At 43.7% G+C, this 25,782-nt stretch overlaps 1 protein-coding gene across 2 annotated transcripts in view; it reads left to right on the forward strand.

Moving 5' to 3' along the window:
• The window catches only part of PDE5A (phosphodiesterase 5A), a 518,628-nt gene that overhangs the window by 369,614 nt on the left and 123,232 nt on the right, over positions 1 to 25,782 (forward strand). For both annotated transcript variants that reach the window (XM_069743739.1, XM_069743740.1), the window contains exon 12: positions 11,619 to 11,765. In XM_069743739.1, coding sequence (XP_069599840.1) covers positions 11,619 to 11,765 — 147 coding nt within the window. The remainder of the gene's footprint in view (positions 1 to 11,618; positions 11,766 to 25,782) is intronic.

The raw sequence follows: 25,782 nt of genomic DNA on the forward strand, positions 1-25,782 counted from the left end.
ACACCTCCCATCCAGGGGAGGGGTTACATGTACATAATGTGACCATGGTGTCGTCACATGGTTGAGAGTGTATGGACCTGAATGGTCAGAGTGTGAGGTCCTGTGAATGGCCTATGTGTTGGAATGTCCTGGAGTGGACTGGATCTCTGGAAGCACATTGTGAGGCCATGGACTGATAGCCTGCGTGTTGGAATGTCCTGGAGTGGACTGGATTCCTGGAAGCACCTGGTGAGGCAATGGACTGAGGGTGTGTGTATTGGAAGTGCCTGGGACTGGGCAGAGGCCATATCTGCAGAGCATGTGATGACTACTGTGTTGGGGAAGCTACAGTTCCGTCTGTGGGTCTGAACTATCTAAAGTGCCCTAGTTACAAGGACGGTGACCCTAGTTCGGCAGCTTCCCTGGAAACCAGGACTGACAGGAGTCAGTGTGTGGAGCAGGAGGTCCTGTAAGGTAACTCCAGATAAAGGGGATTACGGGCAGAGAAGTACCTGCCATTGGAACAGACTGTCGGTGGTTTATGTGTTCCTTTGACGTTTATGAACTGTTCGCCAAGTTAAAGTGCTAAGGACTATGTGTAGGCCTGTGATGTGCAACATGGCCTATGGTGCGGTTTGCGAAATTTAAATAAACCAAATAGACTGTTTTTGTGAGAAAACATGCCTGAGTGCTTTAATCCTGTTGCTAAGCGAGTGTCCCTCAACCCACTCAGGTAGCGCTATCTCACAATATATATATGTGTTTATATATATTGTGATGCAGTGACCCCTGTTACAGCTAGGGGGCGCTGCATGTGGTCCTCAGGATATGCATGGAGGCATATCTGTAGTTGTAATGGTTGAACTAGCCACACATACCTCCCACATATGGGAGTGGCTACAAGTATATAATGTGACCATGTGATCTGTGTGCCAGGTCCTGGAGGGCCTCTGTGTTAGGAGGTCCTGGAGGGCCTCTGTGTTGGCAGGTCCTGGGAGTAGGACTAGATCCCTGAAGAGCACATGGGGGAGGCCTTGGACCTGGGGGTCTGAGTGTTGGACGGTCCCAGATGGGGATGGACATCCTGAATAGCGCACAGAGAGGACGCGTGTGCAGAGTCCGTGATGGCACTGTGTTTGGGGAAGCTACAGCCCGTCTGAGGATCTGGAATGTCAGGTGGCCTGGTGAGCAAGGCATTGCCCGGGACAGTGATCCCAGTTTGGCAGCTTCCCTGAGAGAGTGAGTATTGACAGGAGTCAGCGTATGGATCAGGAGCTCCTAGAAGATATACCTAGTGTATGGGGTGCTGTGCGGTCACCCACGGCAACTGGTCAGATAAGGATCAGCGTGTTTAGAGACCGCGACCCAATGTCATGTGCGCTATATTACTAGGGACATTGATGAACTGTTCGGCATACGGACACCCATAGTAACTGGACGAAGTGAGAGGTCCAGCATGTTTAGTGTCCGTGAGATAAAGCCGAATATGAAGTGTCTAAAGATAAAGCTGCAACTTAATGTCACTGGTTGGTGCCTATTGTGTTCTATGAAGTGTATATGATGAACTGTGCGTAATCAGGTTTATGACTGCTAATAACCAAGAAAAATTATCTTTCACAATTGGTGCAGAATCCAACCAGAGGAGCAGCACTTTTAGACCTAATACTATCTAATAGACCTGACAGAATAACAAATCTGCAGGTGGTTGGGCATTTAGGAAATAGCGACCACAATATTGTGCAGTTTCACCTGTCTTTCACTAGGGGGACTTGTCAGGGAGTCACAAAAACATTGAACTTTAGGAAGGCAAAGTTTGAACAGCTTAGAGATGCCCTTAATCTGGTAGACTGGGACAATATCCTCAGAAATGAGAATACAGATAATAAATGGGAAATGTTTAAGAACATCCTAAATAGGCAGTGTAAGCGGTTTATACCTTGTGGGAATAAAAGGACTAGAAATAGGAAAAACCCAATGTGGCTAAACAAAGAAGTAAGACAGGCAATTAACAGTAAAAAGAAAGCATTTGCACTACTAAAGCAGGATGGCACCATTGAAGCTCTAAAAAACTATAGGGAGAAAAATACTTTATCTAAAAAACTAATTAAAGCTGCCAAAAAGGAAACAGAGAAGCACATTGCTAAGGAGAGTAAAACTAATCCCAAACTGTTCTTCAACTATATCAATAGTAAAAGAATAAAAACTGAAAATGTAGGCCCCTTAAAAAATAGTGAGGAAAGAATGGTTGTAGATGACGAGGAAAAAGCTAACATATTAAACACCTTCTTCTCCACGGTATTCACGGTGGAAAATGAAATGCTAGGTGAAATCCCAAGAAACAATGAAAACCCTATATTAAGGGTCACCAATCTAACCCAAGAAGAGGTGCGAAACCGGCTAAATAAGACTAAAATAGATAAATCTCCGGGTCCGGATGGCATACACCCACGAGTACTAAGAGAACTAAGTAATGTAATAGATAAACCATTATTTCTTATTTTTAGTGACTCTATAGCGACAGGGTCTGTTCCGCAGGACTGGCGCATAGCAAATGTGGTGCCAATATTCAAAAAGGGCTCTAAAAGTGAACCTGGAAATTATAGGCCAGTAAGTCTAACCTCTATTGTTGGTAAAATATTTGAAGGGTTTCTGAGGGATGTTATTCTGGATTATCTCAATGAGAATAACTGTTTAACTCCATATCAGCATGGGTTTATGAGAAATCGCTCCTGTCAAACCAATCTAATCAGTTTTTATGAAGAGGTAAGCTATAGGCTGGACCACGGTGAGTCATTGGACGTGGTATATCTCGATTTTTCCAAAGCGTTTGATACCGTGCCGCACAAGAGGTTGGTACACAAAATGAGAATGCTTGGTCTGGGGGAAAATGTGTGTAAATGGGTTAGTAACTGGCTTAGTGATAGAAAGCAGAGAGTGGTTATAAATGGTATAGTCTCTAACTGGGTCGCTGTGACCAGTGGGGTACCGCAGGGGTCAGTATTGGGACCTGTTCTCTTCAACATATTCATTAATGATCTGGTAGAAGGTTTACACAGTAAAATATCGATATTTGCAGATGATACAAAACTATGTAAAGCAGTTAATACAAGAGAAGATAGTATTCTGCTACAGATGGATCTGGATAAGTTGGAAACTTGGGCTGAAAGGTGGCAGATGAGGTTTAACAATGATAAATGTAAGGTTATACACATGGGAAGAGGGAATCAATATCACCATTACACACTGAACGGGAAACCACTGGGTAAATCTGACAGGGAGAAGGACTTGGGGATCCTAGTTAATGATAAACTTACCTGGAGCAGCCAGTGCCAGGCAGCAGCTGCCAAGGCAAACAGGATCATGGGGTGCATTAAAAGAGGTCTGGATACACATGATGAGAGCATTATACTGCCTCTGTACAAATCCCTAGTTAGACCGCACATGGAGTACTGTGTCCAGTTTTGGGCACCGGTGCTCAGGAAGGATATAATGGAACTAGAGAGAGTACAAAGGAGGGCAACAAAATTAATAAAGGGGATGGGAGAACTACAATACCCAGATAGATTAGCGAAATTAGGATTATTTAGTCTAGAAAAAAGACGACTGAAGGGCGATCTAATAACCATGTATAAGTATATAAGGGGACAATACAAATATCTCGCTGAGGATCTGTTTATACCAAGGAAGGTGACGGGCACAAGGGGGCATTCTTTGCGTCTGGAGGAGAGAAGGTTTTTCCACCAACATAGAAGAGGATTCTTTACTGTTAGGGCAGTGAGAATCTGGAATTGCTTGCCTGAGGAGGTGGTGATGGCGAACTCAGTCGAGGGGTTCAAGAGAGGCCTGGATGTCTTCCTGGAGCAGAACAATATTGTATCATACAATTATTAGGTTCTGTAGAAGGACGTAGATCTGGGTATTTATTATAATGGAATATAGGCTGAACTGGATGGACAAATGTCTTTTTTCGGCCTTACTAACTATGTTACTATGTTACTATGTTACTATGACTCCATAATAAACTGTGTGGACTGCTTAAAGTGAAAAACCGTGCCTAAGTGCTTGAATCCCATGCCAAGCGAGTGTCCCCCAATACACTCAGCAAGTGCAAGTGAAAAACCGTGCCTAAGTGATTGAATCCCGTGCCAAGCGAGTGTCCCCAATACACTCAGCAAGTGCAATCTTACAATATATATATATATATATATATATATATATATATATATATATATATATATATATATATATACATATATATAGTATATTACATTACATAGATAGAAGAAAAGCTGGCAATTCATCTGTCATGTACTGTAAAATCACTGCAGGAGCCAACAGATTGAAGAGATAATAATAATTTTATTTATATAGAGCCAACATATTCCGCAGCGCTTTACAAATTATAGAGGGGGCTTGTACAGACAATAGACATTACAGCATAACAGAAATCACAGTTCAAAATAGAAACCAAGAGGAATGAGGGCCCTGCTCGCAAGCTTACAAACTATGAGGAAAAGGGGGAGACATGAGAGGTGGATGGTAACAATTGCTTTAGTTATTCGGACCAGCCATAGTGTAAGGATCGGGTGTTCATGTAAAGCTGCATGAACCAGTTTACTGCCTAAGTATCAGGGCCGGATTTAGGAGGTGGGTGGCACGGGGCCCATTTTGGAGGGAGGCCCATTTTTCAAGGTGCTGCAATATGTAATGCAAAAGCATAAAATAAAACGAACGCAAGTTTATTTACAAAAATCATTTACACAGAGTAATTCAAGTAAAATCATTCATTTTTTACAATCCAGGCACTTTCCTTGGTTTTTGTGCTGCAAAATCACTAATGATGTCACTAAAGTCCAATTCACACAGTATATCTGACCCTGTCAACCCTTGAAGTCCTGAAAGGGCGTTAAAGATTAAAATATGTACATATGTATGTATGTATATTGTAGAAATTTGGGCTATCTATATCAAAGACTGCTGCTGGGCTGTATATGTCAGAGGCTTCTGCTGGGCTCTAAATGTATGAGAGGCTTCTTCTGGGCTGAATATGTATGAGAGGCTTCTGCTGGGCTGTATATATATGAGGGGCTTCTGCTGGGCTGTATATATATGAGGGGCTTCTGCTGGGCTGTATATATATGAGGGGCTTCTGCTGGGCTGCATATCTATGAGGGGCTTCTGCTGGGCTGTATATATCAGAGGCTTTTTACCTGTATATATCAGAGGCTGTTGCTGTGCTGGCTGTATATGTATGAGAGGCTTCTGCTGGGCTATATACAGTATGTATGAGAGGCTTCTGCTGGGCTGTGTATGTATGAGAGGCTTCTGCTGGGCTGTATATATATGAGGGGCTTCTGCTGGGCTGTATATGTATGAGAGGCTTCTGCTGGGCTGTATATGTATGAGAGGCTTCTGCTGGGCTGTATATATATGATGGGCTTCTGCTGGGCTGTATATGTATGAGAGGCTTCTGCTGAGCTGTATATATATATGAGGGGCTTCTGCTGAGCTGTAAATGTATGAGAGGCTTCTGCTGGGCTGTATATATATGATGGGCTTCTGCTGGGCTGTATATGTATGAGAGGCTTCTGCTGGGCTGTATATGTATGAGAGGCTTCTGCTGGGCTGTATATATATTAGGGGCTTCTGCTAGGCTGCTGCTAGGCTGTATATGTATGAGGGGCTTCTGCTGGGCTGTATATATATGAGAGGCTTCTGCTGGGCTGTATATGTATGAGAGGCTTCTGCTGGGCTGTATATGTATGAGAGGCTTCTGCTGGGCCATATATATATGATGGGCTTCTGCTGGGCTGTATATGTATGAGAGGCTTCTGCTGGGCTGTATATGTATGAGAGGCTTCTGCTGGGCTGTATATATATTAGTGGCTTCTACTGGGTTGTATTTGTATGAGAGGCTTCTGCTGGGCTGTGTATGTATGAGAGGCTTCTGCTGGGCTGTATATATATGAGGGGCTTCTGCTGGGCTGTATATGTATGAGAGGCTTCTGCTGGGCTGTATATGTATGAGAGGCTTCTGCTGGGCTGTATATATATGAGAGGCTTCTGCTGGGCTGTATATGTATGAGAGGCTTCTGCTGGGCTGTATATATATGAGGGGCTTCTGCTGGGCTCTATATGTCAGAGGCTTCTGCTGGGCTGTTTATGTAAGAAAGGCTTCTGCTGGGCTGTAAATGTATGAGAGGCTTCTGCTGGGCTGTATATATATGAGGGGCTTCTGCTGAGCTGTATATATATATATATACAGTTATATGAAAAAGTTTGGGCGCCCCTATTAATCTTAAGCTTAATGTTTTATAAAAATTGTTTTTTTTTGCAACAACTATTTCAGTTTCATATATCTAATAACTGTTGGACACAGTTAATGTTTCTGCCTTGAAATGAGGTTTATTGTACTAACAGAAAATGTGCAAGCTGCGAGAGGCCGAAAGAGGAGGTTAGAGATAAAAGGTGAAAAGCAAATGGGGAGAGGGGACAAGCAATGGGGATGTTGAAATCACCCATGATGAGGGTGGGGGTGTCACAGGAGAGAAAGTGTGGAAGCCAGGTGGCAAAGTGATCCAGGAACTGGTGAGAGGGGCCGGGAGGACGATACACCACCGCCACTCACATGGAGAAGAAGGGGATGTATAGTCTGAGAGCATGAACCTCAAAGGAAGGGAAGACAAGTGAGGGTACTTGGGGGGATAACTTGGAAGGTACATTTGAGGGTACTTGGGTGGGATAATTTGGAAGGTACATTTGGGTGATAGGAGCAAACCAACACCTCCATCTGCTCTGTTGTCCAATTTTGGGGTATGAGAAAAGCGTAGTCCACAATATGAAAGAGCAGCAGCGGTGGTGTCTGACTGCTGGATCCAGGTTTCAGTAAGAGCCAGGAGATTAAGAGAATTAGAAAGGAAGAAGACGTGGATGAAAGAGAGTTTATTACACACAGAGTGAGAATTCCAAAGGCCACAACTGAAAGAGACAGAAGGCATGCAGGGAATATTAATAAGTTTAGAGGGGTTTCTGAGTGTAGCAGTTGGGAGGTTTGACTGGCTATAACATGGGGGGGAGGCCGGGGTTGGCAGAGATGTCTCCAGCGACTTGGAGAAGGATGATAGAAAGAGTGAGCAGATGGTTAAGTGATTTGTGAGAGCGTCTCTTGTGTTGAGTGGTGGGACTGAATGGATCTGCCCTGTTAAGCAATGTGAACAGAGCATGAGTGCTATACATAGGAAAGTCAAGGACAGAGGGGCCGATATGGATGGAGCGTATAGAGTTTATGCAAGGGCAGTGAATGTGAGAGAGTGCAGTAGCCAGGATATAGATTATACAAATACATATGGTGAGTATTTGTTCTGTTCCAAATGAACAGGGATTAGATTTAGATTTTCCTACCTGTCTCCTGCCCTGTCTAACTGCCATGTTATAACTGCCAGTACTTAGAAAATGTACTTTGAATAATTGAACACAAATAATAGTGCGTGAATGCACCCCTGCGCGAATGCGTCCCCAAAGTATGTCTACCTTTATAGAAGGCTAGCTCTTAGATCTCACTTTTTTTTTCTTTTTTTTTTCCCCCTCTCGTTAGCAATCAATCTAACTCAGTTGAGATAGCAGGATACAATAAATGTAGTGAACAGATAAACAAATGTCCAGGTCTATGTGGATCATAAACTGCTTTGAAAACAGTTATGTGATCTCTCTGCATGAGGACAAGAGATGGATTACATACAGCAGATACACATAGATTAGATAGTTATACAGATGTCTGTGACAAATACATTAGTACAGTTTATGTGCAGCTTACTGTACATGTATTTAATTAATAAAAGATTATGTTTCTGAAAAAAATGGCATGGGCTCCCGCACAATTTTTGTAACCAGCAGAGTGAAAGTTGGGGGCTGATGTTTATAGTAATAAACATGGAGCTTCCCAAGCTATTAAAATGGGGGACCCTGAAAAAAATTACGTAGGGTCCCCTTCTAATTAATAATTACCAAAGGCTACGCAAACAGCTGCGGGCTAATATTAATAGCCTAGGAAGGGGCCATGGATATTAGCCCCCCCAGGCTAAAAACATCAGCTCTCAGCCACCCCAGAAAAGGCGCATCTCTAAGATGTGCCAATTCTAGCACTTAGCCTCCATCTTCCCACTTGCCCTGTGGTGGTGGCAAGTGGCGTGATAGTTGGGCGCGTTGATGTCACCTTTGCATTGTCAGGTGCCCTCCCAGCTATCTGGGTAGGGTCTTCTAGAAAAATGCTTAAGTTTCCCATTGACTTCCATTATACTTGCTGCTCGAGTCGAGCCCTTCCAAACATCTGACCTGCTCGATTTGAGTATTGAGCACTAGAGCATTTTAGTGCTTGATCATCACTAATTAACAATCATTATTCTCCATACATTTTTTATCATCCTGTATGAATGTGTTAGAAAAATTAGCACTGATTGACTATTATATAGTTGATCAACATTGGTTAATAGGTCAAATTCAAGTTCTCTATATGTGCCTTATGAAGTTATGATATGTTGGACATAGACTGTTTTGATCAGTCTTTGGGAGCTGGTCAACTATAACTCGTTTATGACCTATGACGTATAGGTATATGATAGGTTACCTCCTCATCTTTGGTGTGGGCTCTGGCACTGAGCCTTTTCCGGCACATGACAGCTGATCTGATCAGCTGTCATGTGCCCCTAAAGCCACGGGTGAAATAGCGAACCACTTGAGGCTTTAACATGTTAAATGCTGCTGTCAATCTCTGACAGCTGCATTTAACTCGTGCAAACCGAATGCGCGTCATTAGCTCTACCCATTGGCGCCACTGTCACATGACTGCGGGGTGCCAATGGGTAGGCATGACAACCCAAGGTCTGCAGGAGACCCCTGACGTTGTCATTGCCGAACTGCTGTGAGTGCCGCCCGAAGGCAGCCGCTTATAGCAAATGAGCATTTTTGCTGCACATAGCAGGACTGCAGCCATGTTATGTATAGCACAAGTCATCAGAAGATCGCAGATTCAAGTCTCCTAAGGAGACTATTGAAGCATGTAAAAAGTAAAAAAAAAAAAAGTTTTTTAAAAAATAAAAAAGTGCAAATCACCCCCTTTTTCCCCGTTTCAAAATAAAACAATTAAAAAAAAATAAAAAATTACAGACATTTGATATCGCTGTGTTCAAAAGCATCTGATCTATCAAAATGTATAAAGAATTAATCTGATCGGTAAATGCCATAATAAGAAAAAGATGAAAACATCAGAATTACGTTTTATTGTTTACAGCAACATTGCAATAAAATGCAATAATGGGTGATCAAAACGTTGTATCTATCCTAAAATGGTATAAATAACTTCAGCTCGGCAAGCAAAAAATAAGCCCTCACCAGCCCCAGATCCCGAAAAATGGATACACTACATCAGGGGTGTCAAACTGCGTTCCTCGAGGGCTGCAAACAGGTCATGTTTTCAGGATTTCCTTGTACTGCACAGGTGAGAATTTAATCACCAACTCATTATCTGTGTAGTGACCCCTGCACTACAGGTTTCGGAAAATAGTGTTTTATTTCTTTTTTTTACAAACTTTGGATTTTTCTTTACCACTTAAATAAAAAAGAACATATAAATGTCTGGTATCTACGAATTTGTAATGACCAAAAGAACCATAATGGCAGGATAGTTTTAGCATTTTGTGAACATGGTAAAAAAAATTATGAACAATTGTGGAATTGCACTTTTTTGCAATTTCACGGCTCTTGGAATTTTTTTCCTATTTTCCAATACGCTGTATGGTAAAATCAATATTGATGGAAAAATAAAAAAGTTGTAGCTCTGGAAAGAAGGGGAGCAACAAAGGAAAACCCAAGATGGTAAAGGTGTTAACAGACATGTGACATAAATCACTCAATACATTCCAAAAGTCATTTCCTATTCACTGCTATTGTAAATACACTTTGCTCTTCACATGTTCCTCTGGTCCAGTTTTTTTTTTTTTTTAAACCTAATGGGGAAAAAAATGAAGTTCACATCACTTCCTTAATGCGTCTCTTGATGGAAAAGCTTTAAACTAGGCACTATCCTATACTATATTAGAAGGCTGCAAAAAATACTTCAGGAAAAAATAACACTTCCAAAACACTTCAAAAGCTTTTCAAAACTGCCATATATACTCGAGCATAAGCTGACCTGAGTATAAGCCGAGACCCCTAATTTTGCCACAAAAAAAATAGGAAAACTTAATGACTCGAGTATAAGTCTAGGGTGGAAAATGCAGCAGCTACCGGTAAATGTAAAAAATAAAAATAGATACCAATAAAAGTAAAATTAATTGAGACGTCAGTAGGATAAGTGTTTTTGAATATCCATATTGAATCAGGAGCCCCATATAATGCTCCATATAGTTCATGATGGGCCCCATAAGATGCTCCATATTAAAATATGCCCCATATAATGCTGCACAAATGCTGATTATGGCCCCATAAGATGCTCCATAGACACATTTGGCCCGTATAATGCTCCACAAATGCTGATTATGGCCCCATAAGATGCTCCATATACACATTTGCCCCATATAATGCTCCACAAATGCTGATTATGGCCCCATAAGATGCTCCATATACACGTTTGCCCCATATAATGCTCCACAAATGCTGATTATGGCCCCATAAGATGCTCCATAGACACATTTGCCCCATATGCTGTTGCTGCGATTAAAAAAAAAATCACATACTCACCTCTCGTCACTCAGGCCCCCGGCACTTGCTATAGTCACCTTTCCAAGTTCCACCGCCGGGCGCCGCTGCATCTTTGCACTGATGTTCAGGCAGAGGGTGCACACTAACCACGTCATCGTGCCCACTGACCTGAACGTCACAGCAGAGGATGCGGAAGACGGAGCGGAGATGGTACGCAGACAGGTGAATATGGCACAATGCCCCCGTTATACTTACCTGCTCCTGGTGCGGTCCCTGCACCGGCAGCTTCATCCAGCGTTGAGCGGTCACATGGTACCGCTCATTACAGTAATGAATATGTGGCTTCACCCCTATGGGTGTGGAGTCGGGTCCATATTCATGACTGTAATGATTGGTACCATGTGACAGCTCAACGCTGGAAGAGGCTGCCGGCGCCCGAAGAACCAGGGACATGCAGGGACTGCGCCAGGAGCAGGTGAGTATGATTAGACAGCTGCCGCTCCCCCTGCCCTAACGACCCCTGGGAATGACTCGAGTATAAGCCGAGAGGGGCATTTTCAGCCTAAAAAAATGGGCTGAAATTCTCGGCTTATACTCGAGTATATAATATACAGTATTTAATTAAATGAAAACCACTAACAAAAACGTCCTAAAGAAGAAGCATTACCTAAAGCAGTTTCTGCTAAACGACTAAAACGTAGTTTTTGACTGACTTAAAAAAAAAAAAAACCCTGTATACACATGCTCTCAAACAGCAATAATAAATTAGATGTGTGTGAAACATAACATTATAACTGATGCCGATAATTACCTTGTCTTATCCCTAGTTTAACTGAGAAGAGTAGCAAAGGGTCTAGGTTATTTTCCTGTAACCTCTCACATGGTGCTTACCTGTGAGATTTGTGTTGTGACTTCAACTAATTCATGTTTCTTGTCATTCACAGGGATCAGTCGTGCCATCTGCACAAGCACTTAAATTAACAGACTTCTACTTCAGTGATTTTGAGCTTACTGACATGGAAACCACATTAGCTACAAGTCGAATGTTCACAGACCTCAACCTTGTGCAGACCTTCCAAATGAAATACGAGGTAAGACACACTGTTCTAGAGCCAAATTGGTTTGGAGACTAAAACAGTTGATCTTAACTAATTTTGTGGTGGTGAGAACTAATATGAGGCTTAAATTTGCTGATTGCCTCTAATTTTCAAGATCCAAAGGAGGTTGTATTTAATCATGACACCTTTTATGTAGGCTTATAGAAAAATTGTGTCTTTTATTATTTCATCATCATTATTGCATTGAAGGTAGCTAGTCTATTACATAAATATTATAGATTATAATCTATTTATTCTATTGAGCCTTCAGTATGCTATCAGGGTGACCAATCAAAAAATGCAAACTCGGTAATCCTAATTACAGTTGTATCCCCTACGTTTATAAATGTCCTCTGTGTAAGGTCGGCGTCACACTAGCGAGTTTTACGGACGTATGAGAGGTGCAGAAAATACGCATTGCACACGGACCAATGATTTTCTATGGGGCAGCTCCTATCTGCTGTATTTTACGCATCCGTATTATATAACCTCAGATAAACTCGAGCGTGAGAAAATATTCAGAAAAATTCCCACGCTCGAGTTCATCTGAGGTTATGCCAGCAGTGGGCGCAGCACCGCAAGTCTAGGTAGCCACTTTCCCCTGCTTTCCATTCATTCCCTGGGTTTTTACAGGCAGGGGCGGCTGCATTAGCAGGCTCCTGCTTGTAAAATTAGTTAACCCCTTCAGATGGATTTACAGCGTGGGACAAGACCGAACGACGGAAGGTATGGGATATTGTTGTTTTTTTATTTTAACTTTGTTTCAGGTGACAAGGGTCTTCAATTGGATTGAGAGTATAATAAACTATTACAACACCCTGTGTCTTTATTTCAATAAAATACTTCATTCCTAATGTGTGTCTGTGTTTTATTAACAATTTACTACTATTGGATTAATGATGGATAGGTGTCTTATTGACGCCTCTCCATTATTAACCTGGCTTAATGTCACCTTACAATAGCAAGGTGACATTAACCCTTTATTACCCCATATCCCACCGCTACAGCCCATGGATCCATTGTATGTCCGTTTTGCAAGCCGATGAAAAAATCTCGCTGTACGGATGCAATACGGAGGATGACATGCGCAAAATACGCTGCCACACCCTGCCTACGGATGACATAAGGATCACTATTTTGGGAACATTTCTGCATATTACAGCCGTAAAAAACGGACCGTATTTTCATACGCCTAGTGTGACGCCGGCCTAAGGGACACAGTTTTAGGATTTCTTAGCTTGGTTACTTCGCATAGTAACATGTTTTTTCAGATATTATTATTATTATTATTTATTGTTATAGTGCCATTTATTCCATGGCGCTTTACATGTGATGAGGGGTATACATAATAAAAACAAGTACAATAATCTTAAACAGTACAAGTCATAACTGGTACAGGAGGAGTGAGGACCCTGCCCGCGAAGGCTCACAATCCACAAGGGATGGGTGAGAATACAGTAGGTGAGGATAGAGCTGGTCATGCAGCGGTTTGGTCGATCGGTGGTTACTGCAGGCTGTAGGCTTGTCGGAAGAGGTGGGTCTTCAGGTTCTTTTTGAAGGTTTCGATGGTAGGCGAGAGTCTGATCAGTTGTGGTAGAGGGTTCCAGAGTAGGGGTGATACGCGAGATAAATCTTGTATACGATTGTGGGAAGAGGAGATAAGAGGGGAGTAGAGAAGGAGATCTTGTGAGGATCGGATCGGAGGGTGCATGTAGGTAAGTACCGGGAGGCGAGGTCACAGATGTATGGAGGAGACAGGTTGTGGATGGCTTTGTACGTCATGGTTAGGGTTTTGTACTGGAGTCTCTGGGCAATGGGGAGCCAGTGAAAGGAATGACAGAGGGGAGAGGCTGGGGAATAGCGGGGGGACAGGTGGATTAGTCGGACAGCAGAGTTTAGAATAGATTGGGGGGGTGCAAGAGTGTTAGAGGGGAGGCCACAGAGCAGGAGTTTGCAGTAGTCAAGGCGAGAGATGATGAGGGCATGGACTAGGGTTTTTGAAGATTCTTGGTTGAGGAATGAACGGATTCGTGAAATATTTATGAGTTGAAGTCGGCAGGAAGTGGAAAGGGCTTGGATATGTGTCATGAATGATATGCCTCATTCTTGCATTAACAAAGTGGATAGTTTTTGGTATATATGCGGAGAAGTGACTTTTGCGTCACAAAGGTGAAACTTGACTACCATGATAAGGAAAGCCTGCAACCTGTATTTTGGCTGCAGAATAGAGATCAATACAAAAGTTGGGCTCCACACATACACTGCAGTCGATGTTCATCACATCTTCCCTAGTGGTTGCATGGGAAGCGGCGACCTATGCCTCTTGCAGTCCAAATGATCTGGAGGGATTCAACTAATCACATTATCAACTGCTATTTCTGCATGGTGCCCCCCATTAGGAAAGGAATTTCAAAGAAGAAAAAGTGGACTTTATAGTATTGTCGTGCAGTGACCAATGCTACAGCCAGGGGACACTGCATGTGCACTTCAAGATGCACTTGGAGGCATAGTTGTGATGAGACAAAGTCTGGCAGAATTGTACATGGGGCCGGTATGTGTGTCGCAGAGGAGGACACTGCGCTGTCAGTCTAAAGTTATGTTGTGGTCTGGGACCTGTAGTCCCACATGTAAATGTGTAAGTTCTAATGGGAGATTGGCAGGGCTAGTTATGTGAGATGGATGGGACAAACTAGCCACACACACCCACTCCCACCCAAGGGAGTGGTTACGGGTATGTAATGTGACCAGGGTGTGGGTAACACGGTTCCTGTGTTTAGATCTGAATGGTCCAAGTGCAAGGCCCTGGAAGCCTGTGTTGGAAATCCTGGGAATTCCTGAATAGCACATGGTTGGGCTTTGGCACTGAGTAGCCTGTGTGCTTTAGGTCCTGGACGGTCAGTGTTGGAGGCTCCTGGGAGTGGAGTCGTCCTGGAAGCACTGTAAGACCATCGACCTGGACGATCAGTGTTGGAGGCTCCTGGGAGTGGAGTCGTCCTGGAAGCACTGTGAGACCATCGACCTGGACGGTCCTGTTGTGGACCTTGGACTGACGTGGAGTCAACCTGTGGAGCAAGGGCTCCTAAGAGGTAACCCCTGGTATGGGGAAAAGAACTGTGTGCGCTAACATAAGACAGTTGCTGAACTGTGCAGTCACCCGGTGACTGGAGAGATACCAGTGTGACCACTGAAGGATTTGTAAAGCCATAATATGATGAACTAAAAGACTATGTGAGGTCTGTGATATGTAACATGGCCTACGGTGGTTTATGCTGGGAGTATAATAAACCACATGGACTGTTTATCTGAAAAAAAACGTGCCTGTCTATGATTATTCTGCTGCCAAGCGAATGTCCCCCAAGACACGTAGTGGGTGAAACGCTACAGTATCTAAACATTCCATCTACAATATGCCAAGTACCACATACAGAAGAACTTCCCTCCATCAGGAACAATGGATCTGACAGGCGCAGCTCTTCTACTTTCATTTCTCCGTTCTCACCAGATTTTCAGGAAACCCCCTCCCTCTAGATAGTCTCCTGGCTCTAGCTGCTGTGTGAAACCTGATACCACAGTTGGTCTGCAGAGCTTCAGGAAGGAAGATATAGCTGTGCTGGCTTCTCAGGCTCATTGGTCCCGAACACATCACACTCTATAAGGTTGATATGTAATGTTTTTAGTCATTGCTATTGTTTATTTAGCTTTTTTTATGAATGGATAGAGAAAGGTTTGTGGATATCTAATATATAATTGCCTAGAATACTACTTCCTGCAATTTGTGCCAACTTCCGTGGCTTTGTCCGGAGCTAATGTCCGGAGCTAATGTCCGGAGATAAGTGACGTCAACAGTGTCCAGTGTCTGATTGGTTGCCGCCTGCTGCGAGCGACCAATCAGAAACGTGCCGTACTGTGACACACTCCGCCCGCCATTTTGGTGTGATTTTTGAATTTTTACCTCACAGCAAGTTTCTACTGCGTGGAGGCGGGCCCAGTGACGTTGCTCTTCAAGCTCCTGCCGAATTTCGTCAAAAAAATGATAATACCATTTACCAAAACTATATATATTTAGTTGTGAAGTGGTTCAGTGACATTTTCACACCAATTTTGAACTTTTGTTTGGTGTTTTCTCCATATACTGCCTATTATTCACTGACTGTTATACTGAGAGACTGCCGTTTATTAACCTCTTCTTTGCCACATCTAATATATAATTGCCTAGAATACTACTTCCTGCAATTTGTGCCAACTTCCGTGGCTATGTCCGGAGCTAATGTCCGGAGCTAATGTCCGGAGATTAATTGCCTAGAATACTACTTCCTGCAATTTGTGCCAACTTCCATGGCTTTGTCCGGAGCTAATGTCCGGAGCTAATGTCTGGAGCTAATGTGCGGAGATAATGTCCGGAGCTAATGTCCGGAGCTAATGTCCGGAGCTAATGTCCGGAGCTAATGTCCGGAGATAAATGACATCAACAGTGTCCAGTGTCTGATTGGTTGCCGCCTGCTGCGAGCGACCAATCAGAAACGTGCCGTACTGTGACACACTCCGCCCGCCATTTTGGTGTGATTTTTGAATTTTTACCTCACAGCAAGTTTCTACTGCGTGGAGGCGGGCCCAGTGACGTTGCTCTTCAAGCTCCTGCCGAATTTCGTCAAAAAAATGATAATACCATTTACCAAAACTATATATATTTAGTTGTGAAGTGGTTCAGTGACATTTTCACACCAATTTTGAACTTTTGTTTGGTGTTTTCTCCATATACTGCCTATTATTCACTGACTGTTATACTGAGAGACTGCCGTTTATTAACCTCTTCTTTGCCACATCTAATATATAATTGCCTAGAATACTACTTCCTGCAATTTGTGCCAACTTCCGTGGCTTTGTCCGGAGCTAATGTCCGGAGCTAATGTCCGGAGCTAATGTCCGGAGATTAATTGCCTAGAATACTACTTCCTGCAATTTGTGCCAACTTCCGTGGCTTTGTCCGGAGCTAATGTCCGGAGCTAATGTCTGGAGCTAATGTGCGGAGATAATGTCCGGAGCTAATGTCCGGAGCTAATGTCCGGAGCTAATGTCCGGAGATAAGTGACGTCAACAGTGTCCAGTGTCTGATTGGTTGCCGCCTGCTGCGAGCGACCAATCAGAAACGTGCCGTACTGTGACACACTCCGCCCGCCATTTTGGTGTGATTTTTGAATTTTTACTTAAATAACAAGAATTGTCAAGAGCTGGTGAGTGCAGCCATTTTTTGTTCTTTCTTACTATTATTTATTAATTGTATTATTCTTACATTTGAATAAATAAAGTATATATGGATTCTAGACTCCCGATTCTTTAGAATCGGGCTGCCACATAGTTTCATATAAATAAGGCAGATTTTCTTACAAATGAAAGTGTGCTTCTCAGGCACATTGTTCCCTAATGCATATTCTCTCTCTTGCTTCAGATTATCTTCTGAAATGGAGAAGAAAATGTATGATCTTTCAAAACCCCATCATGTTGAGGAAGTGAGAAACATGCTGTTAGATGATGATGCAGACCCCACAATGAATGAGGATTTTGAAGAAAGTGAGATTGATTCTCATGATGAGGTGGAAGTCTGTGAACTAAATTCTGAAACAGAGCAAGATGGTGACAGTGATGACGAGGAAGAAGATATAAAATCTTATTATATGGGAAAAGATAAAAAAAACAAATGGAACAAGAATCCACCCATAAAAAAAGTATGGAACCTCATAACTTTATCACTCACCTTCCTGCAGTTATGAGAACAGCACGTAATGCAAAAACTGCAGCTGAATGCTGGAATACTTTTTTAACAGATGACATTCTGGACTCTATTGTCATATACACTAATCAATATATAGACAATATAAAGCACAAGTTCATCTGTGACAGAATCCTGAAGCCCACGGATGAAATCGAACTGCGTGCATTTTTTGGATTATTATACCTTGCAGGAGCTTATAGGGCAAATCGGCAAAGCTTGGAGGAACTTTGGGGTATAGAAAGTGATGGAATTGAAAAATGTAGCCTTGTTATGTCTCAAAAAAGATTCAAGATTCTAATTTGTTGCCTTTCGTTTGATGACAGAACTACCCAAACCGAACGAAAAACACATAACCGGCTTGCTCCAATTCGCGATGTATTCCAAAAATTTGTGGAAAACTGTAAGATAAACTACCGCCCTGGGGCAAATGTCACAATTGACGAAATGCTCCCTGGTTTTCGTGGTAGATGCACATTTCATCAATACATACGATCAAAACCTAGCAAATATGGAATAAAAATGTATGCCCTTGTTGATGCCAGTAAGACCTACACATACAACCTTGAAATTTATGCTGGAAAACAGCCAGATGGTCCTTACTGTGTCAGCAACAAACCCACTGATGTTGTGAAAAGAATGTCTGTGCCCTTATTTGGATAAGGTCGCAATATAACTGCTGATAATTGGTTTTCAAATTGTGATCTTATTGATTATCTAAAAATGCAGAAGCTTTCATATGTCGGAACTGTAAGAAAAAATAAAAAAGAATTGCCGCCACAGCTTGTTGCTGTGACAGGGAAAAAACAGTACAGCAGTATGTTTGCATTCCATGATGGAAAGGTTTTGGTTTCCTATGTACCACGCGAAAAAAAAAATGTACTTCTTCTCTCAACGCTTCATAATGATGATGCCATCGATCCTAAATCTGAAGCACAACAAAAAACAGAGATTATTACATTTTATAATTAAACCAAAGGGGATGTTGATACAGCTGATCAGATGTGCTCAACTTTCAGCGTCAGCAGAAACACCAAGTGCTCACCAATGGTCATATTTTTCGCTATGCTAAATTTGGGTGGTATGAATTCACAAATCATTTACCTTGAAAACCAGCTTGAACCACTCCGTAGACGATTGTACCTGAAAAAATTGGCCCATGAACTAATGCTTGGAGAGCTACGCAGGAGAAGTATGAAAACCATCGGTATCCCCTCTGGCCTTCAAGTTAGGCTCAAAAGATTCCGCCCAGATATTGATACTGAAAATTCAACACCTGTACCACCTCCCAAAAGAAGGAGATGCACCACCTGCACCATGGAAAGTGGGAACAGAAGGCTTTCTAATTATGAATGTCTCAAATGTCATCATGCAATCTGTCTGACACATGCAAAAATGTATTGCAATTCTTGCTCTTTGCTTTGCAAATGTGTTTTTTCTGGGGAACCTTCAGGATCTAATTCAGATTAATTCTGTGTATAATATTATTCTAGGTGCCTAGAAAAAGTTTTTGTGCCAAAATTTTCTCTTTTTAACCCCTTCCCGACCTTTGACGCCATGTAGGCGTCATGAAAGTCGGTGCCAATCCGACTTATGACGCCTATGGGGCGTCATGGAAAGATCGCGTCCCTGAAGATCGGGTGAAAGGGTTAACTCCAATTTCACCCGATCTGCAGGGACAGGGGGAGTGATACTTTAGCCCAGGGGGGGTGGCTTCACCCCTCCTCCCCCCCCCCCCGTGGCTATGATCGCTCTGATTGGCTGTTTGAAAGTGAAACTGCCAATCAGAGCGATTTGTAATATTTCACCTAAAAAACTGGTGAAATATTACAATCCAGCCATGGCCGATGCTGCAATATCATCGGCCGTGGCTGGAAACACTGGTGTACCCCCCCACCGCCACCGATCGCCTCCCCGGTCCTCCGCCCGGTACTCCGCTCCCCTCCGCCGTCCTGTCCGCTCTCCCATCCTCCTGCCCGCTCCCCCCGAGCTCCGATGCCACCCCCAGTCCTCCGAACCACCCCCCCCCCCCGTGCTCCGATCTTCCCTCTTTATACTTACCGGGCCTCCCGGTGTCCGTCCGTCTTCTCCCTGGGCGCCGCCATCTTCCAAAATGGCGGGCGCATGCGTAGTGCGCCCGCCGAATCTGCCGGTCGGCAGATTCGTTCCAGGTATATTTTGATCACTGTGATATAACCTATCACAGTGATCAAAATAAAAAAAATAGTAAATGACCCCCCCCCCCCCTTTATCACCCTCATAGGTAGGGCCAATAATAAAATAAAGAAAATATATTTTTTTTCTTTTTCCACTAGGGTTAGGGTTAGGGCTAGGGTTAGGGTTAGGTTTAGGGTATTTGCACACAGTGCGGATTTGGCTGCGGATCCGCAGCGGATTGGCCGCGGATCCACAGCGGATTGGCCGCTAAGAATTCGTAGCAGTTTTCCATCAGGTTTACAGTACCATGTAAACCTATGGAAAACCAAATCTGCTGTGCCCATGGTGCGGAAAATACCGTGCGGAAACGCTGTGTTGTATTTTCCGCAGCATGTCAATTTTGTGCAGATTCCGCAGCATTTTACACCTGTTCCTCAATAGGAATCCGCAGGTGAAATCCACACAAAAAACACTGGAAATCCGCTGTAAATCCGCAGGTAAAATGCAGTGCCTTTAACCTGCGGATTTTCAAAAATGGTGCGGAAAAATCTCACACGAATCCGCAACGTGGGCACATAGCCTTAGGGTTAGGGTTGGAATTAGAGTTAGGGTTGGAATTACGGCTAGGGTTGGAAATAGGGTTAAGATTAGGCTTGTGGTTAGGGTTATGGATAGGGTTAGGAGTGTGTTGGGGTTAAAGTTGTGGTTAGGGTTGGGATTAGGGTTAGGGTTGGGATTAGGGTTAGGATTAGGCTTAGGGTTGGGATTAGTGTTGTGGATTCTGTTTTTGGGCTCCCTCTGGTGGTTACTGATGGTACTGGGTGACTTGTGTTTTCTGCGGTCTGGGGTGTCCACCTGTTCTATCAGGATATGGGAGTTTCCTATTTAACCTGGCTTTCTTGTCATTTCCTCGCCGGCTATCAATGTAATCAGTGTGTTTTGTTACCTCTGCTTCCCGCTTCTGTAAATCTTCAGGACAAGCTAAGTTTTTGATTTTCCTGTTCCACGTTTTGCTTAATTTTTGTCTTAGTCCAGCTTGCAGATATGTGATTCCTTTTTGCTGGTTGCTCTAGTGGGCTGATATTACTCCTCATGTTCCATGAGTTGGCACATGAGTTCAAGTAATTTCAGGATGGTTTTTTGTAGGGTTTTTCGCTGACCGCGCAGTTCACTTTTGTATCCTCTGCTATCTAGCTTTAGCGGGCCTCATTTTGCTGAATCTGTTTTCATAACTACGTATGTGCTTTCCTCTCATTTCACCGTCATTACATGTGGGGGGCTGCTATTTCTGTGGGGTGTTCTCTGGAGGCAAGAGAGGTCTCTGTTTCTTCTAATAGGGGAAGTTAGTCCTTCGGCTGGAGCGAGACGTCTAGGATCATCGTAGGCACGTTCCCCGGCTTGAGCTAGTTGTGTGTTTAGGTTCAGGATCGCGGTCAGCTCAGTTTCCATCACCCTAGAGCTTGTTTTGTTTTTTGTGCTTGTCCTTTTGTGATCCCCTGCCATTGGGATCATGACAGTATAGCCGGCCAAAAAGTGGTATCGTATTGGCTGAAGTAGGAGGAAAAGTAGTCTGAGGAAGTTTTTTTTTTTTTTTCCCTCAGAGTTTGCTGCCTAGCATTAATTGCAGCCTGGCTGCGTCTTACCTCCTCTTAATCCCTGAATGGCTCTGACCTCAGCTGTTTATCATGGACGTCCAGAGTTTGGCTTCCAGCCTGAATAATCTTGCTGCTAAGGTTCAAAATATACAAGATTTTGTTGTACATGCTCCTATGTCTGAACCTAGAATTCCTATCCCAGAGTTTTTTTCTGGAGATAGATCTAGTTTTCTGAATTTTAGGAACAATTGCAAGTTGTTTCTTTCTTTGAAATCTCGCTCCTCTGGAGACCCTGCTCAGCAAGTCAAAATTGTTATATCTTTCCTGCGGGGTGACCCTCAGAATTGGGCATTTGCATTGGCACCAGGGGATCCTGCGTTGCTCAATGTGGATGCGTTTTTTCTGGCATTGGGTTTGCTCTATGAGGAACCAAACCTAGAGATTCAGGCTGAAAAAGCTTTATTGGCTCTCTCTCTCAGGGGCAAGATGAAGCAGAAATATATTGTCAGAGATTTCGGAAATGGTCGGTGCTTACTCAGTGGAATGAGTGCGCCCTGGCTGCAAGATTCAGAGATGGCCTTTCTGAGGCCATTAAAGATGTTATGGTGGGGTTCCCTGCGCCTACAGGTCTGAATGAGTCTATGACTATGGCTATTCAGATTGATCGGCGTTTACGGGAGCGCAAACCTGTGCACCATTTGGCGGTGTCTTCTGAACAGGCACCTGAGACAATGCAATGTGATAGAATTCAGTCCAGAAGTGAACGGCAAAACTATAGGCGGAAAAATAGGTTGTGTTTTTATTGTGGTGATTCAGCTCATGTTATATCAGCATGCTCTAAACGCACAAAAAAGGTTGATAAGTCTGTTGCCATTAGTACTTTACAGTCTAAATTCATTCTGTCTGTGACTCTGATTTGTTCATTATCAGCCATTTCCGTCGATGCCTATGTGGATTCAGGCGCTGCCCTGAGTCTTATGGATTGGTCATTTGCCAACCGCTGTGGGTTTAGTCTGGAGCCTCTGGAAGTCCCTATTCCTTTGAAAGGAATTGACTTTACACCTTTGGCTATGAACAAACCTCAGTACTGGACACAAGTGACCATGCGTATGACTCCCGTTCATCAGGAGGTGATTCGCTTCCTGGTACTGTATAATTTACACGATGTCTTAGTGCTTGGTCTGCCATGGTTACAATCTCATAACCCAGTCTTGGACTGGAAAACGATGTCTGTGTTAAGCTGGGGATGTCAGGGGGTTCATGATGATGCACCTCCGATTTCTATCGCTTCATCTACTCCTTCTGAGGTTCCTGTATTTTTGTCTGATTATCGGGATGTTTTTGAGGAGTCTAAGCTCAATTCGCTTCCTCCTCACAGGGATTGCGATTGTGCTATAGATTTGATTCCTGTCAGTAAATTTCCTAAAGGACGTTTGTTCAATCTGTCAGTGCCAGAGCATACTGCTACGCGGGATTATGTTAAGGAGTCCATGGAAAAGGGACATATCCGTCCATCTTCGTCCCCTTTGGGAGCAGGTTTTTTTTTCGTGGCCAAAAAAGATGGTTCCTTGAGGCCTTGTATAGATTACCGTCTTTTGAATAAGATTACAGTCAAATATCAGTATCCTTTGCCATTGTTGACTGATTTGTTCGCTCGCATTAAGGGGGCTAAATGGTTCACTAAGATTGATCTTCGGGGTGCGTATAATCTTGTGCGGATAAAGCAGGGTGATGAGTGGAAAACCGCATTTAATACGCCTGAGGGCCATTTTGAGTATTTGGTGATGCCTTTTGGACTTTCTAATGCTCCTTCTGTCTTCCAGTCCTTTATGCACGATATTTTCCATGAATATCTGGATAAATTTATGATTGTGTATTTGGATGATGTTTTGTTTTTTTCTGATGACTGGGAGTCCCATGTTCAGCAGGTCAGGAAGGTGTTTCAGGTCCTGCGGGCCAATTCTTTGTTTGTAAAAGGTTCAAAGTGTCTCTTTGGAGTCCAGAAGATTTCTTTTTTTGGGGTATATTTTTTCCCCTTCTACTATTGAGATGGATCCCGTCAAGGTTCAGGCTATTTGTGACTGGACGCAGCCTACATCTCTTAAGAGTCTACAGAAGTTCTTGGGCTTTGCTAATTTTTATCGTCGTTTCATAACTAATTTTTCTAGTGTTGTTAAGCCTTTGACGGATTTGACTAAGAAGGGTGCTGATGTTGCTGATTGGTCTCCTGCGGCTGTGGAGGCCTTTCAGGAACTTAAGCGCCGGTTTTCTTCTGCTCCTGTGTTGCGTCAGCCAGATGTTTCGCTTCCTTTTCAGGTTGAGGTTGATGCTTCCGAGATTGGAGCGGGGGCGGTTTTGTCACAGAGAAGCTCCGATTGCTCAGTGATGAAGCCATGTGCGTTCTTTTCTAGAAAGTTTTCGCCCACTGAGCGGAATTATGATGTTGGTAATCGGGAGCTTTTGGCCATGAAGTGGGCATTTGAGGAGTGGCGTCATTGGCTTGAGGGTGCTAGACATCGTGTGGTGGTCTTGACTGATCACAAAAATCTGATTTACCTTGAGTCTGCCAAGCGTCTGAATCCTAGACAGGCTCGTTGGTCACTGTTTTTCTCCCGTTTCGATTTTGTGGTTTCATACCTGCCAGGTTCAAAGAATGTGAAGGCGGATGCTCTTTCTAGGAGTTTTGTGCCTGACTCCCCTGGAAATTCTGAGCCCACTGGTATCCTTAGGGATGGGGTGATTTTGTCGGCTGTCTCCCCAGACTTGCGACGTGCTTTGCAGGAGTTTCAGGCGGATAAACCTGATCATTGTCCGCCTGAAAGACTGTTTGTTCCGGATAATTGGACCAGTAGAGTCATCTCCGAGGTCCATTCTTCTGCGTTGGCAGGTCATCCTGGAATATTTGGTACTAGAGACTTGGTGGCCAGGTCTTTTTGGTGGCCTTCCTTGTCGAGGGATGTGCGTTCTTTTGTGCAGTCTTGTGAAGTTTGCGCTCGGGCTAAGCCTTGCTGTTCTCGGGCCAGTGGATTGTTGTCACCTTTGCCTATCCCGAAGAGGCCTTGGACGCACATTTCCATGGACTTTGTTTCGGATCTCCCTGTCTCTCAAAAAATGTCCGTCATCTGGGTTGTGTGTGACCGCTTTTCTAAGATGGTTCATCTGGTACCCTTGCCTAAGTTACCTTCCTCCTCTGAGTTGGTCCCTCTGTTTTTTCAGAACGTGGTTCGTTTGCATGGGATTCCGGAGAACATCGTTTCTGACAGGGGATCCCAGTTTGTGTCTAGATTTTGGCGTACGTTCTGTGCTAAGATGGGCATTGATTTGTCCTTTTCGTCTGCATTCCATCCTCAGACGAATGGCCAGACGGAACGAACTAATCAGACCTTGGAAACTTATTTAAGGTGTTTTGTTTCTGCTGATCAAGATGACTGGGTTACCTTTTTGCCGCTTGCCGAATTTGCCCTTAATAATCGGGCTAGTTCTGCTACCTTGGTTTCTCCTTTCTTTTGTAATTCGGGGTTTCATCCTCATTTTTCCTCTGGTCAGGTGGAGCCTTCTGATTGTCCTGGAGTGGACATGGTGGTGGATAGGTTGCATCAGATTTGGAGTCATGTGGTGGACAATTTGAAGTTGTCCCAGGAGAGGGCTCAGCAGTTTGCTAATCGCCGTCGCCGTGTGGGTCCTCGACTTCGTGTTGGGGACTTGGTGTGGTTGTCTTCTCATTTTGTTCCTATGAAGGTCTCTTCTCCTAAGTTCAAGCCTCGGTTCATCGGTCCCTATAGGATCTTGGAAATTCTTAACCCTGTGTCGTTTCGTTTGGATCTCCCGGCATCATTTGCTATTCATAATGTGTTCCATCGGTCGTTGTTGCGGAGGTATGAGGTACCTGTTGTTCCTTCGCTTGAACCTCCTGCTCCGGTGCTGGTGGAGGGAGAATTGGAGTATGTTGTGGAGAAGATCTTGGATTCTCGTGTTTCCAGACGGAAACTCCAATATTTGGTCAAGTGGAAGGGTTATGGTCAGGAGGATAATTCTTGGGTGGTTGCCTCTGATGTTCATGCTGCTGATTTTGTTCGTGCATTTCATAGGGCTCATCCTGGTCACCCTGGTGGTTCTCGTGAGGGTTCGGTGACCCCTCCTCAAGGGGGGGGTACTGTTGTGGATTCTATTTTTGGGCTCCCTCTGGTGGTTACTGATGGTACTGGGTGACTTGTGTTTTCTGCGGTCTGGGGTGTCCACCTGTTTTATCAGGATATGGGAGTTTCCTATTTAACCTGGCTTTCTTGTCATTTCCTCGCCGGCTATCAATGTAATCAGTGTGTTTTGTTACCTCTGCTTCCCGCTTCTGTAAATCTTCAGGACAAGCTAAGTTTTTGATTTTCCTGTTCCACGTTTTGCTTAATTTTTGTCTTAGTCCAGCTTGCAGATATGTGATTCCTTTTTGCTGGTTGCTCTAGTGGGCTGATATTACTCCTCATGTTCCATGAGTTGG

This window comes from Ranitomeya imitator, chromosome 1 (genome assembly GCF_032444005.1).
Source record: "Ranitomeya imitator isolate aRanImi1 chromosome 1, aRanImi1.pri, whole genome shotgun sequence".
Lineage (NCBI taxonomy): Eukaryota > Metazoa > Chordata > Amphibia > Anura > Dendrobatidae > Ranitomeya > Ranitomeya imitator.